The following is a 15,237-nucleotide window of genomic DNA, read 5'->3' on the forward strand; positions in this document are numbered from 1 at the left end:
ACATCTGCCAAGTAACATATAGAAAATAGGAAAGCATGCATATCCCACAAGGAAAAAAATAAACCTAAGAAACTGTGTTCTATCAAAGAATTAAGTAAGCATGGAGTGTGTCACTGGATAAATTAAACATACAGAGTTAGGATTAAGGCTAGGAAAAGTTGAAGCAAGAGAAAAGGAGCCCTGGTGACTTGCCCAGGGCAGAGGTTTTTGAAGTGAGCTTCCTCCTTGGAGACCCCTCAGTACAGGGGGAGTTTGGGAAGACGGGAGCACCAGAGCAAGGTAGGCTTGGCTCCCTCTCCAGCCTCTTAAGGCACGAGTTGTTTTACATATTTAGCTTCTGAAAATTGTTTTATTTAAACAAGGGATACCAGAGGCTTCAAACAAAAGCTTGAAAACACTGACAGATGAAGTGCAAAAATTTTATCATTATAAATTTGATAAAGATTTCATGTCCTGAATCTGAAAGAGATTCTAAAATATATTACAGATTTAGTTCTACAGAGAAGGGATGAACGCATCCAAGTAATTTCACAGATGGAGATGGTTAGAAGTCCTCATACTGAGTGGTAAATAAAATTGATTTCTTCCATAGGTATGGAAGAGACTTGATACCTCTTCTTGGAGAAATAAGGGACTTGTTCAATTTTAAGTTTTTATTGTTTAGAACATAGAAATTCCTTCTACAACCAGAAAAAAATGCTATTTTCATTTGAGGGCAAAGAATTTTAAGTAAGATTCTGGAATTCTGTTACGTGATTATTACATACTAATGAGAGTTAATCTTTTTGGTAAAATAAACACCCAAGCATGTTTGTATGCAATTAAAGTTTATTTCAAGACTGAAGAGCTGGCAACAATTTGGGCAAGGTAAATGTGTCTATTTCTCTCAATTTGTCTACTGTATGAATTAAATATACCAGAGATTGGCTTAAACTGGTCTGAATATTGACTTGCTTTTTTAGCAGCACTCTGAAACATTTGAGGTTTTTTGTTTTTTTTTTCCCCCCCAAAACTTATTTCAGAATGCATCACTGGATAAATTGGTTTGGTAAGGCACTGATTAATTCAAGATAAGGTAAGGAACCACTGGGTTAAAGTGGGAAATAAATAATACAAATTTTAGTTGGACAGCCATTATTATTAAATTGTTCAGGGGGTCACTATGGGAACCAACTTAGTGTCTTTACTTTTGGACAAAATTAATGTAATTTATAGTGATGACTATCATCCAAATAGAAAAATATATGCAGAATTTTTTTAAGAGACGGGTTCTCACTACGTTGCTCAGGGTGGTCTCAAACTCCTAGGCTCAAGCGATCCTCCTCAGGCCTCCCAAAGTGCTGGGATTACAGGCGTGAACCACTACACTCAGCAGAAATTTTTTGTATGGGCCAGACGCGGTGGTTCACACCTGTAATCCCAGTACTTTGGGAGGCCTATGGAGGAGGATTGCTTGAGTCCAGGAGTTTGAGACCAGCCTGAGCAACGTAGTGAGACCCCCCATCTCTACTAAATATAAGAAAATTAGTTAGGCTTGGTGGCTCATGCCTGTGGTCCCAGCTACTCGGGAGGCTGAGGCAGGAGGATCACCTGAATGTGGGAGGACCCAGGTGTAGTGAGCCATAATGTCGCCACCGTACTCCAGCCTGAGACAGAGCAAGACTCTGTCTCAAAAATAAATAAATATTTTTTATCTTAAATTTTAGAATTTGCATAATTTACCTGCAGCAAATTTGATCATGGAACCATGTAGTTCTTGGCTGGCACCTTCTGTGGAAAAATGGCAAGTTTCACCTTCCATACTTGTTTACTTTTCTTAATTGAGTTTAGCTTAAATCCAAGCTATTTCAATACTTTGAGGACATAATTTTATTATTTGTGTATCCTGTAAATGAAGAGCTGATTGCATTTAATTTTTAAAAATATTTTATACTTATTAGACTATACCGATTTTAAGAAGAAACAGTCTGTTGTCCTGATAATCATTCTTTAAATAAAATTACTAGCAGAGATAGAAATTTTCATTGGTACATTTTGTTATTAAATTCAACTTTCCATTACCTAAATTAATAGGCAGCAGTGATGCTCCTGTCTTATAATACTTGAGTTATTTTGAGAACCTGGATATTATTTTACAAAGAGAAGTAGTGAATTTCATTCATGTGGTAGTGGCGGGGAGGGAATGGTGAGAACTCAGAGGTAGCATTAAGCCAGCAGGATTAGAGTCAAGGGTGTATTTTATGTTATTAGAAAGCAGGTATGTTTTCCTTATAATAATCTCCTTCATGCAACTACTCCTCTGACTGATAAACAAATGGCTTCTTAGGTCCCAACATCAGAAATAAACAGAGAAGGGTGGCCTCTTGCCATATCAGTGCTCTCTCCAAAGTCCGTAAGGTATAGAAGGCTCAGTCTAAAATGGGGGCTGGATTGGTGTTCTAACCACCAACGTGCCCAGGAACACCTATTCTACCCTGGTCAGGTGAACCTCAGTGCCTATCCCAATGTCGCCCAGGCTCAGCTGGCCAGGCAGCCAGGGAACTGTGCTTTCAGACAGGTCCAGACTCACATGCTGTGCCCATAGATAGTGAGAGCTGCAAATCAAAAAGAAATAGTCATGTTTTGCCCTCTTTATTAAGGATCCATGTTGAAATTGGGAGGCAGTATGTAACAGTGGTTAATAGCACACAACTGGGCTTCCCACACACTTAGGTTAAATTCTGGCCATGTGACCTTGGCTGCTGATTGCTGAACCTCTCTGAACTTCATCTGTTCAAGGGGACACAAATACCAATTTCACAGGTTGTTCCAAGATAAAATGAAAGGAAAGCATTTACGATTTGGCACAGTGACTGCAACATGGTAAAACTCAATGAATTGTAGTGATTTTTAGTTATTATGCTTAATAAACTTTTGGCTAGTTCTGACTTCTGAACAGAACTTTTCATGAAAGATTGCGATCAATAGTACTATGTTTAATGTTTTCTTTCCTTTCTATCCTGGTCTTTTTCCCTTTTTTCCTTCCTTTCACCTTTTTTTTTCTTTTCTTTTCTTTTCTTTTCTTTTTTTTTTAGAAAAATCATTTAACCGGGAGCTGTCCTTTGTAGAAAACAGACGTAAAAGGGCTAAAGTCTATATTTTAATGAAAATTCCTAATTTCAAGGAAACCAACTAGAAATGGTAGATGTAAAGTTGATTTTTTTTACAAATTGTCATCTAGAAGTTGCCACTATGACTGGGAAGCAACAAGAGCCTTCAGCAGCAGTAATGCTTTCCAGAGCGCTGGAGGAGAGGCCCTGGCCTGACTCAACGTTGCCCTGGCAACAGTAGGGCCTGGAGGGCCTCTGTCCCTGATCCCTTAATCTGAGGAGCTGCCACCACAGTGCTTGAGGAAAGGTCTCCCACAGACACCTGACTGGTTCAGGCTACATCCACTGAAGAGGAATGAAGAAAAGCTGGGGATGCAGTCCTTGTCGGAGACAGCCGCCTGAAGGCCTCTGATGGTCCCAGCTTTCCAGATCCCCAGAGGCTTAATCAGGCTGCCAGTCTCCACCAGATGCTAAGTGCTGTCAAGGCAGCCATGGATTCCTAATCCTCTTGTGTTTCTCCACAGAGCCCAGCACAATTCTTTGCACACAAGTGGTGCTTAATAAATACTGGGGGGCTGTAAGACAGTGAGCATCCCCTCAGTACCAGCCCTGCCTGTCCCACCTGTGGCCTCAGACCACCCAACTCCTCTCCTCTTCATTTCTCAGCTGGAAAACGCTAGGGCTCAGCGCTAAGGGTTTTTTCCTGCCTCGAACATTTTTTTTTTATCCTCTTACTGTGTTCATCATTTTGGCAAATGCACAGGGCATGTTCTGTTTAATATATTGTTTCCCCCAATTTTATCTTCAGTCAAAAAATCTGGAGGCAAAATGGAATAATTTAAAAGAGGTGCTGGCTTTTCTTTTTTCAACAACCATACTGACCCCAAAAAGGAAAAGAACTTTTTGGCCAAGCACATGGGCTTTGGAGTCAAAGTACTGAGTTCAAATCCTAGCTCTACTATTTGGTTGCTGTGTGACTTTGGGCCTACTTAACCTCCCTGAGCCTGGAGCTCTTCACCTATAAAATGGGTGTGATGAAACGTATGTCAGAGTTATAAAGGGATGTATGTAAAGTCTTCCAAAGTAAGAAGCTCTCAAGAAGTGGTAGTTATTCCTTCTGCTACACAGCTTTATGGGGCCAACAGCAAAAGGCAACTTAGGAGTTCAAAAGTCTGACTTTCCAGTTAAATTAAGGGCACCCAAGAAAAGCACTGTCAAAGAGGACCAGAAAACCCAGCGAGGTGGGGTACTGTCTCCTGCAAACTCTGGAGTGTGGCCAAGGGGTGAACTGAAACCCTGTCCACTCCTAGATAAGGACCATGATATAGTTGTGGTTTAATTTGCACTTTCTTACACCAAAATAATCTCCATTTGCCTACTGAAATTTCTTTCTCAAAGATTCATTCTTTTAGGATATAACACCAGCCCACCACCAACTTGAACTTCTGTTTGAAATGAGTAAACTCTTACTGAGACCTTAGTACCTGCCAGCGTCTTTGCTATGTATTTATTGTGATTTAAGCCTCAGAACAATGGGACTTTTATTATCCCCATTTAACAGATGAGGAAATTGATGTTCTGTTAATTAACTTGTTCAAGGCCATACAACTGAAGTTTAAAGCCACGTCTTTTTGATGCCAAAGGCTATCTACACTTTAGGAACCAATAGCAGAGATTAGGGCAAATGGAAAGTGAGATTCAAGATGGTGGCAAGAAGTCAGGACAAGGGGAGAGACGATTTGGGGCACAGGGTGCTAGGCACTTAGGAAGAAGAGGCATGAGGAGGGAGTCAGAGCCAAGGAAGGGGAGGTAGTAGTCAGGGAAGTCATGGCAGCCCAGCTATGTGTTAAGATGAACCAGTCTTGACATACTATGATGTGTCTTGAAATACTTTAAATCGTATTCCAATAGACAGATATGTAAGGATGCATGAACCAGGCTATTCTAGTTGATGCAATAAATTAAAGTCTGTTAAAAGAAAAAGAAATACCAATCTTTGACTATATTTGGTTTAATCTTTTTAAAAAACAAATTTCAGATGGGAGCAGTGGCTCATACCTGTAATCCCAGCACTTTGGGAGGCTGAGGTGGGAAGATGGCTTGAGGCCAGGAGTTTGAGACCAGCCTGGGCAACACAGAAAGACTCCCCCATCTCCAAAAAAGTTAAAAAAAAAATTAGCTGGATGTGGTGGTGCACACCTGTAGTCCCCCAGCTACTCGAGAGGCTGAGGCAGGAGGACTGCTTGAGCCTAAGAGGTTGAGGTCAGAGTGAGCCATGATCGTGCCACCACATGCCAGCCTAGGTGACAGTGCAAGACCCTGTCTGAGAAAACAAGCAAAACAAAACAAAAACCACCCAGATTTCCTAGGAAAAGGAAGCCTCTCAAGCACCATTCCCATTTGACCCCATAATGTCCTGCTAACTTCATGTAACAAATGAAGTTCCTCTTTGAGTCTCCCACATGGATTCTACCCCACTCCACCTCAGTCTCCAATCAAGCTAGACATTTCCAGCACTCTTCAGTCCTCCAATTCCAGAGCTAGTAAAAATTCAGGGCAGCAACAGCCCTCTACCAAATACCTCCCCAAATTCCTCCACTTACAACTCTTTGAGACTTCAAATATCTTCATGTCCAAAAGAACCATTTCCCCTGCCATCCCTTCAACCTCCACCCACGGGTTCTGTTATATGCAACCTGTCCGTGGAATAGAGCTGGTTCTCCCACACCTGACTGTTAGGTTTCTTTGCCTTCTACCAGATTCAGTCCCTGGATAGCTATTTGCATCATCTCTCTCTCCTACTCAGCAATCTTCAATGGTTTTTCCTACAAGATCCAATTCAAAGTCTGCAGCCTTGAAGTTTTAGATCCTCTCTGCAACCTTGGTCTACTCCAAACCAACATTTGGCCCTGTTTTTCCTAGACAGGCCCTTTCCTGCAGCTCAGGTTTAATCCATCACTGCTCCTGATCTTACATGCAGCCTACTCTCCACACTTTTCCTTTAATGACCACCCCCACCAAGAAAGCTTTCCTCATTTTTCTCATCTGTGGAAATCCTCCTCATCCCGTAGGCCCAGCTCAGATTCCACCTCCTGGGGGAAGCTGTCCTCCTGCAGGCCCCCTCTGCTTGGCAATTGGTGAAGCTGGCTGCACACTACCGGTACTACCTGCCCATGTATCTGCACCAGCCCCGCAGCTGATGCTTGAGGTCTTGGTGGAAACTGCCCCTCAGACCTTCACACCAGCCCAGACCTCTGCTCCCTCCTCTGGCCACCATCCCTATGTCCTACCATCGACTTAGAAATTCAGTCTAAATGGAGAAGCTTCACATGTGAGATCTTGTGCTATCGCTTCCCCTTTCTGTGCTTAGCTTACGAATTCTTTATACAAAGAAGAGGGAGTTGATGATCTCTCTGGTCCCCTGAAAGTCAAGAGTGTATCACCTTCCTCCTCCAAATCCCCTTTTTCAAACCCCCTTCAAGTATCTTGTCACAACTTGACAGGCCTGGCTTCAGCAGTGCTCTCCTCTCAGGCCAGTCTCTCCGCTTTCAGCCCAGCTTCCTCAGTGTGCGAGGCTGAGCTGCGCACTCTGCTAGCCTCCATGAATTGTCCCTTCGAATGGCCTGAATTCTCTCTGGGCCACTGCCAAACCCATCCGCAGAGTAAATCGCTCTGTGGGCAATGTAATATGCCTGCAGTTTCTCTTTCTGTAAGAGAGAGCTGTAGGCAGATGGGAAATGAATACCTAGAGAAACCAGGATTCGTTAGTGCATTCAGTAAGTCCAGAGTAGCTTTGGTGCAACATTCAAATAAAAAATGTTCTGACTGGTGCCTTTTGTGGCTTCCGCAAAGATTGGCACCAGGGGCCTCTGCACCTCTTCCCTAGGCTTCCCTCCCGCCACCTCCTCAGCCAGCTGCATTTCAAGCTAGGCAGGAACGCCTGGGCACTGAGGGAAGCGCCCAGCTTTTGCTACAGGACCTTCTTTCCAGCTCATTCCAAACCTGACCGTCACTCTGGTTGATCATGCTAGTCAACTGGGACCTATTCCGTCCTGAGCTCCCAGCATCCTCGCGGACTCCAGGGCAGAAGCGATGGTCTAGGGATTCCCGCGGTCCCTTAGACGTCAGTCCTGCCTCTCCTTCTCCATTTCAGAACCGGCGGGATCAGCGTCTCCTTCACCACCCAAATCGAGAAGGCACACAAAAAAGGGTCCCAACAGAACCTGTCAACTGACACTACCATATGTCCCTCGGGCCTTCTCAAACCCTCCCCTTCAAACCAAACAAAAACGGCAAACAGGAAACGCTCGTCTTTTAAAAATTACTCTATTATTATCAAATAGAACCACAGTATCCAAAAGGTAATTATAAAGTTCTATCCCCAACTAGATGGGCCCTACACCGCCCCTCTGAGTGGCCGGCGGCCAAATCACGCCCCCCGTGCTGATTGGTTTCATCCATTTTATTGTCAAGGAAATTAACAGCCCGAAAGGGTTCCCCAGGTCCGCGCCCTCCCCCCTGGGGCCCCGGGGAAACGCGGCAGCAAGGGACCTGGTCTCACTGCCCCCATGTCCTTGGGAGGAGGGACGAAAGGAGAGGGGAGCTCACGGCAAAGGGGCTGGGGGGCGCCCCGCCCCCGCCCGCTGGGCTCGGGCCTGGCGGTGTCCGAGGGGGGCTCGGCCCGCGCACCTGGCCGGGCAGCGGTGGCGGGGCGCGCGCTCACTCGCCCGTGTGGGTCCGCAGGTGGTACTTGAGCGACTGCTTGTAGCGGAAGCACTTGGCGCAGTGCGTGCAGGGGTAGGGCCGCTCGCCCGTGTGCGCTCGCTGGTGCTCCAGCAGATGGTGCTTCTGCGTGAAGCGCTTGCCGCACTCGGCGCAGTGGTAGGGCCGCTCGCCTGTGTGGATGCGCCGGTGCTCCAGGAGGTGGTGCTTGCGGATGAAGCTCTTGCCGCATTCGGGGCAGGCATGTGGCCGCTCGCGCGAGTGCACACGGCAGTGGTTGGTGAGCTTGGACTTCTCGCTGAAGCTCTTCTCGCACTCGGGGCACTTGAAGGGCCGCTCGCCCGTGTGAGTCCGCTGGTGGCGCAGCAGGTGAGAAGGGCGGCTGAAGCTCTTGCCGCACAGGCTGCAGATGAAGGAGACCTCATGCTTGCCCGCGTGCACGCGCTGGTGGATCACCAGGCTGATGTGCAGGCGGAAGCTCTTCTTGCACTCGGGGCACGTGTAAGGCCGCTCGCCCGTGTGCGTGATCTGGTGTTTGGTCAGGCTGGACTTGTGGCTGAAGCTGCTGTCGCACTCGGGGCACTTGTAGGGCTTGGGGCCACTACCGCCGCTGCCCGAGCTGGGTGACTTGGGGCGTGGCTTGAGCGCGTGCTTGGGGTTGAACGTGGGCCCGCGTTCGGGTGAGACGCAGCCTCCGCGCACGCGGTGGATGCGCTGGTGCAGCGTGAGCTGTTGCTTGTGCCGGAAGCTGATCTCGCACTCGGCGCACTCGTAGGGCCCCTCCTTGATGTGGTTGCGCTGGTGGATGATGAGGTTGATCTTCAGGCGGAAGCTCTTGCCGCACTCCATGCAGGTGAAGGGCCGCTCGCCGCGCCGGTTCCGCTGCTGCTGGCTTGAGGCCCCGCGGTTCTCGCTCAGGTGCCGCTCACCATGCATGGAGGGCGCCAGCCTTTTCACTGCGGGGTTTCCTAGCTGCAGAGGCGGGGGGCTCTCCTCGCCCTCGGGGGACATCTCCCCGGGCAGCGGGGTCTGGTACATACTGGCCTCGTATCTCCCGGACAGCTGCCCAAGGGATTGTAAGTGCTGCGGCAGCTCATCCTCCTCCTCCTCTTCCTCCTCCTCATCTTGTTCCTCTGTCTTGATCACGATCCCTTCTGCTCCAGGGACAGAGAGAGAAAGTCGTTAGCTGTTGCCTGGCGCCCCTAGCCTACCTGGATGGAGGTACAGCATTGCTTTACCCTCACCGAAACATTGCATTATTGGCCCAAATTCCTTCTTTTGGGAAAATTCTCCTCCCTCTGCGGCCCCTGGTCCGCTCCCCTCCCCCAACGAGGTGGATGCGTAACCCAGGCTGGCCTTGCTGTTTGGTTCAGGAATGAGTCCAGACTTAAAAGAGGCTGAAAAGAGTTCTCCTTGGATTTTATACCGAGGACCGTACGGGAAATCGCTTCCTGTTGGTTATGATGCGAAACTGCTGGTAGAGCCGGACCCAGCAGGAAAGAAGGAAACCAGTACATAGAGCCGATGTGGGAACACCTGGATCCAGCCATGCTGATGCTGGAATACTCACGATTCTCTAATTATATGAGTGATACACACTCCTTTTTCCATTAGGCTACTTAAAGGTTGGGTTTCTACCAGCTGTACCAAAGGGTCTCCACTCCTCTAAGGTTCTCAGTCTTTGCCCCTCTGAGGACATCTCTGCCTGAACTCTGCTCAGACCAGCCCACTTCTTTCCTAATCCACTGGGAGATTTCTCCTCTTGGTGCCTTTCCTCACCTTCCTCCAGAAATTTCCCTCTCCTCTCCACGTCTGCCTTGATGATCAAAACCTACAGCACTCCACCCCTCCTTGGAGCCCATAGTACTCACTGGTGCCCACCCTAGGAATCAGGAACCCAGCCTTCTGCAGCCTCTCATGGATGGAAGATGCACTGGCACAGTCAGACTCCACCACCCTTGAATCTGGATCAGCTGCAGGCAGTGTATGCCCCACCCAGGGATGCCCCCTCGACTCTCTAGCCTGGTCCTTTATGATAATGTAAGTTTCAGAGAAAAGAAGTGGCTCCCGACTCCTGTTTGAGTTTTCTCAAGTGGCTTGTACTTATTTGACACTAACTGGTGAGTTCTATTTTTAGTCACCAGCTTTGTGTGACATGAGAAAGTCACTCACTTCTCTGGACCCATCTGTGACAGAAGACACAAAAAGTCTGTGTGTGCAGAATAATTAAAAACAAACCAACAAGACCTTTTCAGAGCACTCATACCTGTCTTCTTTTCATGAGCACAATATCTTATGATAGGGCAAGTCAAGCAAGAATTCTCCCCATTTTACAGATGGGTCATCCAAGCTCAGAGATATCAAGTGATGTTTCCAAATAGAAAATGAAGTCCTAGGCCTTTCCAGAGCTTGTAGGTTGGGACCCATCTGGTCTACCTCCTCAAGTAACAGGGACTGAAGCTAGCAATGTTCGTGACCCAGCCAACGTCTTGTAAAGTTGCTAGTGACTCGCAGTCCTCCTTAGCACTTCCTTGGCCTCCTCTACAGCCAGTGAACTACAGTGGTAACATTAGGACACAGGTGTGCTGAGTCAAGGCTGCCTCGGTAGTATTAGGATTCTCAGCAAGAAGTGACCCAGAACATCCTTGGAGCACGATGCCTAACAGATCAAGAGCAGGCAGCTGCAGAGTATGGTAACTAGCTGCCCTGGTGTTTATCCCGAAAATACTGAGTATGTCTGAAAAGCAAAGGGGAAAATAGATCCTGAGAAGGGCTAAACTCTCCTTGAGGATCAAAGGTGCTTATTTCTTTTTATCTTTTTTTTTTTTATTTTTATTTTTGAGTCTGGCTCTGCCGCTCAGGCTGGAGTGCAGTGGCACGATCTTGGCTCACTGCAACCTCTGCCTCCTGGGTTCAGGTCATTCTCGTGCCTCAGCCTCCCGAGTAGCTGGGACTACAGGCGCCTCCTACCATGCCCAGCTAAGTTTTGTATTTTTAGTAGAGATGGGGTTTCACTATATTGGACAGGCCAGTCTCGAATTCCTGACCTCAAATGATCCACACGTCACAGCCTCCCAAAGTGCTGGGATTACAGGCAGGAGCCACCGCGCCTGGCCAAAGGTGCTTTTTTCTTAATGGAATGATAAACACCAAACATTTGGCCCCAAAACTCAAGACTCACAATTCCACAAACTACTGTTCAGTAGTTTTCTAAAGTTCTACTACAATTAATGGGGACTGCTCAAAAGGCAACTGAATTTATACAATGATGGTCCCAATTTAGCATATACTCAGAATCTACCTTATGTCTTTTCACTATCCTTTTATGAAAGACAACATGGTATGTGAAAAACACTTCTGAAATACCATGGAGTTACTTAAAAATAAGGTGGTAGATCCACATATGTACATATTTTTGAGACAGTGTCTTGCTCTGTCACCCAGGCTGGAGTGCAGCGATACAATCATGGCTCACTGCAGCCTCAGCCTCTCAGCTTCAACCAATCCTCCCACCTCAGCCTCTCAAGGAGCTGGGACTGCAGGCATGCACCACCATTCCCGGCTAAGTTTTAAATTTTTTGTAGAGATGGGGTCTCCCTATGTTGCCTGAGCTGGCCATGAACTCCTGGGCTCAAGTAATCCTCCTGCCTTTGCTTCCCAAAGTGCTGGGATTACAGGTGTAAGTCACTGCTCTGGGCCTAGATTCATATCTTTTGACCAAGAGGAATGGTCATTAATAAAATACCATAGGGTATTTTATTAACTGCAAAAAGGCAAATTATGGAGGAATTATCTACAGATAATTTTTAAGCAGTTTACATCAATATAATACTTTTAAAACCAGAAATGGATGTGGATATATTTCTAAATATAAAAGTGTTATATACAAACATGTAATGGTGAATGACTTACACATAAACAAAACATCCAGAAAAAAACAAAAGTCCACGTGGGTTCTACCAATTTTTCAAGGAACACACTCAATTCCTATTTTTTTTTCAGAATACAGAACAAGAGCAAAAGCTGCCCAGTTCATCTGATACATCCAGTATAATACTGTTTCCAAAATAAGATGAGAATAATTGAAGAAAACATTCATTTCATTTATGAATACAGTTGTCTAACTTGAGTAAAATATTTATTACCTAAGTCCAATAGTGAATTCAAAAAATACATGATGATAATCAAGTATGACTTTTCCCGGGCCTGCCAGGATGGCTCAGCATCAGAAAATCCATCACAAAAGATGTCCTGGGATCAGGCCACCATGAGCCCCAGTGCCTTACTGTTCTTGAACTCAGAAGGAGCAAGAGTGAGCAGCATGGTGATAAAGTTTTATAATTAAACAAAAATGAAGATTAGGTTCGACCACAGAAGGGCAGTGCTATCGTTATTTGAAAACCATGCTCTCCAGGGCTGAAATCTTCGAGGTAGTTGAGGCTTCTAGGGTGATATGAGATGATCAAGGACATGTTGGGAGAGTTCTGGCTTTGCCACTCTCTGTGTGGCCTTGCCCAATCTATTTAACCTCTGCCTGTAAAATGAGGGGTGGGATAGGTGAGCTCTGAGATCCCTTTCATTCTTGCCTGAACCAGTCTTTAGAGGTAACCACTTCTTTCCTGGGTTGGAGATGGGTTCTTGCAAGTCCTGCGTCACGAAGCCTATACCCAAGGCCATGCTTGGTAATTCTTTCCCACCTGTTGCCCCATCAGTGTCCAGCTACCTCTCTGAAGGAACCACAGCTGTCCCAGGGGGCAGTGGCCCTCTGGAAGGCCTCATGGCAACACTTCCCTGGCCCTCCCCGCCCGGTACTCACCCGTGCAGTTCCTCTGCTGCACCAGCATCTGCTTCAGTTCGCTGAACTCGCTGGAGCCTTCTGTGGACTCCTCCAGCGTGTTCTCTGGCTCCTGCATGTCCAGGTCTGGCTGTTCCCCACAGGGGTCACCCAGCTCTGAGTCCTGAAAGCCATGCTCTTCCACCTGTCCCATCAGGGGCTCAGGTGTCTCCAAACTTTCTGAGCCCTCGTCGTTGGTCTGTACCTCGATCTTAATCACGATCCCGTCATGTGCTGAGAGAGGGTGGGCAGGGGTGAGAAGAAAAGAACCCAGAACGTTCATGCCAACTGCCCAGGTTTCTGCAGCCCTACAATTTACATCTCAATAAGTCTTATCTTAGAGACCCTGAAGAAATGTAATATTGAGTTGGAAATGAGTAGACACAGAATTTTCTGGATACCTTGTAGCTTTGAATACCAATACAAACTGTAGTCAAGTTAAAATAGATGCAAAGTTTGTTTTCCATGAGCACCATAATTAAAAAAAAATTCAGCATTGTCAGGGTTTATTATTAGTCTTACTTTTTCAATAGACAAAGGTCTCACTCTTATCACCCAGGCTCGAGTGCAGTGGCACGATCATAGCTCACTGCAGCCTTGAACTCCTGGGCTTAAGTGATCCTCCCAAAGTGCTGGGATGACAGGCATGAATAAGCCACTGTGCCCAGCCAGGGTTTATTTTAAAGAGATGCTCATTCCTTTTCTCAGTCAGACCAGCCAACTGGTACAGTTAACACAGTTTCTCTCTCATCTGCTCACTCACAATCAGGTTGGTGAAGAAAAGGCCATCTCCTGACCACTCCCACCCCTCGGCCCCATACCCTGAGGTGTCCAAAAAACAGACTCACATTCCCAAGCACGTATGCATGTACACCACGGGCATTTGAGTTTGTTTTTAGTTAAATAGCATCCTATTACACACTGCCCTGAAATTTATGTTTTTAAACTTGCCTATAGGTCTGTAGACTAATTTCAAACGTACCATTATATACATAGGTGTCATTTTACATAAATGGGATTATAACACATTTTAGGGTTTTAGTGTAGTATTTTTTTCTGTCTAATTTGCCTTCCCCTTCCCTCACTTCCCATTTCACCGTTATGACTTCCCAGGTAACTCCTATAATTTACCAGGACTTTTCTCTGTGCTTATGAATAAGCCACATACACATTTATTTATTTATTTATTTTTCTGTCACTATTGGCCTCCCCTGTGTTCCTCTACTCAAATATCTTGTAGAAATCCCTTCAATTTCTTTTTTTTTTTTTTAGATGGACTCTCACTCTGTCGCCCAGGCTGGAGTACAATGGCACAGTCTCGACTCACTGCAAGCTGCGCCTCCCTGCTTCAAGTGATTCTCCTGCCTCAGCCTCCCGAGTAGCTGAGATCACAGGCACCTGCCACCACACCCGGCTAATTTTTTGCATTTTTAGTAGAGATGGGGTTTCACCATGTTGGTCAGGCTGGTCTAGAACTCCTGACCTCATGATCCGCCTGCCTCGGCCTCCCAAAGTGCTGGGATTACAGGCATAAGTCTCCTCACCTGACTTTTTTTTTTTTTTTTTTTTTTTTTTTGAGATAGTCTCCCTCTGTTGCCCAGGCTAAAGTGCAGTGGCATGATCTCAGCTCACTGTAACCTCTACTTCCCAGGTTCAAGTGATTCTTGTGCCTCAGCCTCCCAGGTAGCTGGGATTGCAGGCATGCACCACCACACCCAGCTAATTTTTTGTATTTTTAGTAGTGATAGGGTTTTACTATGTTAGCCAGGCTGGTCTCAAACTCGTGGCCTCAAGTGATCTGCCCACCTCAGCCTCCCAAAGTGCTGGAATTATAGGCATGAGCCACCACACCTGGCTTCAAACCAATTTCTACAGTGCTAATACATTGTTAAAAATGTTGTATATATTCCATGGTCAGGATAATACCGTAGCTTATTCATTCTTTCCCTAATAGAAGAACATTGGCTTTTTTTCCCAGACTTTTGCTATGGTTAAGTTTACTGGAGTAACAATAGAATATGTCATGTACAAACATATTCATTTATTCATTGAATGTTTACTAGCAGATATCTACTGAGCACCAACTACATGTCATGTGGTCTAACGGCTTTTGATATATCAGTGAAAAAAACATGGACCTTACATAAGGTGGTAGACACAATAAATAAATTACATTGGATGTTAGAAGGTGACAAGTGCTGTGAGAAAAAGAGAAAAGAAACCAGGAGATAAATGAACCAAGCAGCCTCAGTCCTGCCCTCCTGAGGCTCCTCCTGCTCCTCTGCCAAATCCATTCATTCCCTTACTAAGAAATCAGACAAACTCATCAGGCTGAAAATGGGTGCTAGATGACCTAAGCTGGATTCCTTCGGCTGAGTGGCACTCCTTTAATGCCTCTCTGATTCACCAACTCAACTGGTTTGGAAGTGGATGGAATATAAAGCAGCTCTAATGTTCTCATTTACCCCGATTCCCTCAGAACTGTGGGACTCTCCCACTGTCTCCAAAGATGTCTGTGTCCTATTCTCTATGAAAAGGAAAAGAAAAACTCATCCATACCTCCATCCCCTACTTCCTGCACTGGCTCAGAGT

The 15,237-nt window shown here is 46.1% G+C and overlaps 1 protein-coding gene across 3 annotated transcripts in view; it reads right to left on the bottom strand.

The window, feature by feature from the left end:
* Positions 1–7,399: 7,399 nt before the first annotated feature.
* ZNF777 (zinc finger protein 777) overlaps positions 7,400–15,237 on the bottom strand; it is a 29,283-nt gene continuing 21,445 nt past the window's right edge. For all 3 annotated transcript variants that reach the window (XM_030933052.1, XM_030933054.1, XM_030933053.1), the window contains 2 exons: positions 12,628–12,879; positions 7,400–8,965 (listed from right to left, as the gene is read on the bottom strand). In XM_030933052.1, coding sequence (XP_030788912.1) covers positions 7,809–8,965; positions 12,628–12,879 — 1,409 coding nt within the window. In that variant the 3' untranslated portion in view covers positions 7,400–7,808. The remainder of the gene's footprint in view (positions 8,966–12,627; positions 12,880–15,237) is intronic.

The sequence above is a fragment of the Rhinopithecus roxellana genome, chromosome 6, assembly GCF_007565055.1.
Source record: "Rhinopithecus roxellana isolate Shanxi Qingling chromosome 6, ASM756505v1, whole genome shotgun sequence".
Taxonomy (NCBI): Eukaryota; Metazoa; Chordata; class Mammalia; order Primates; family Cercopithecidae; genus Rhinopithecus; species Rhinopithecus roxellana.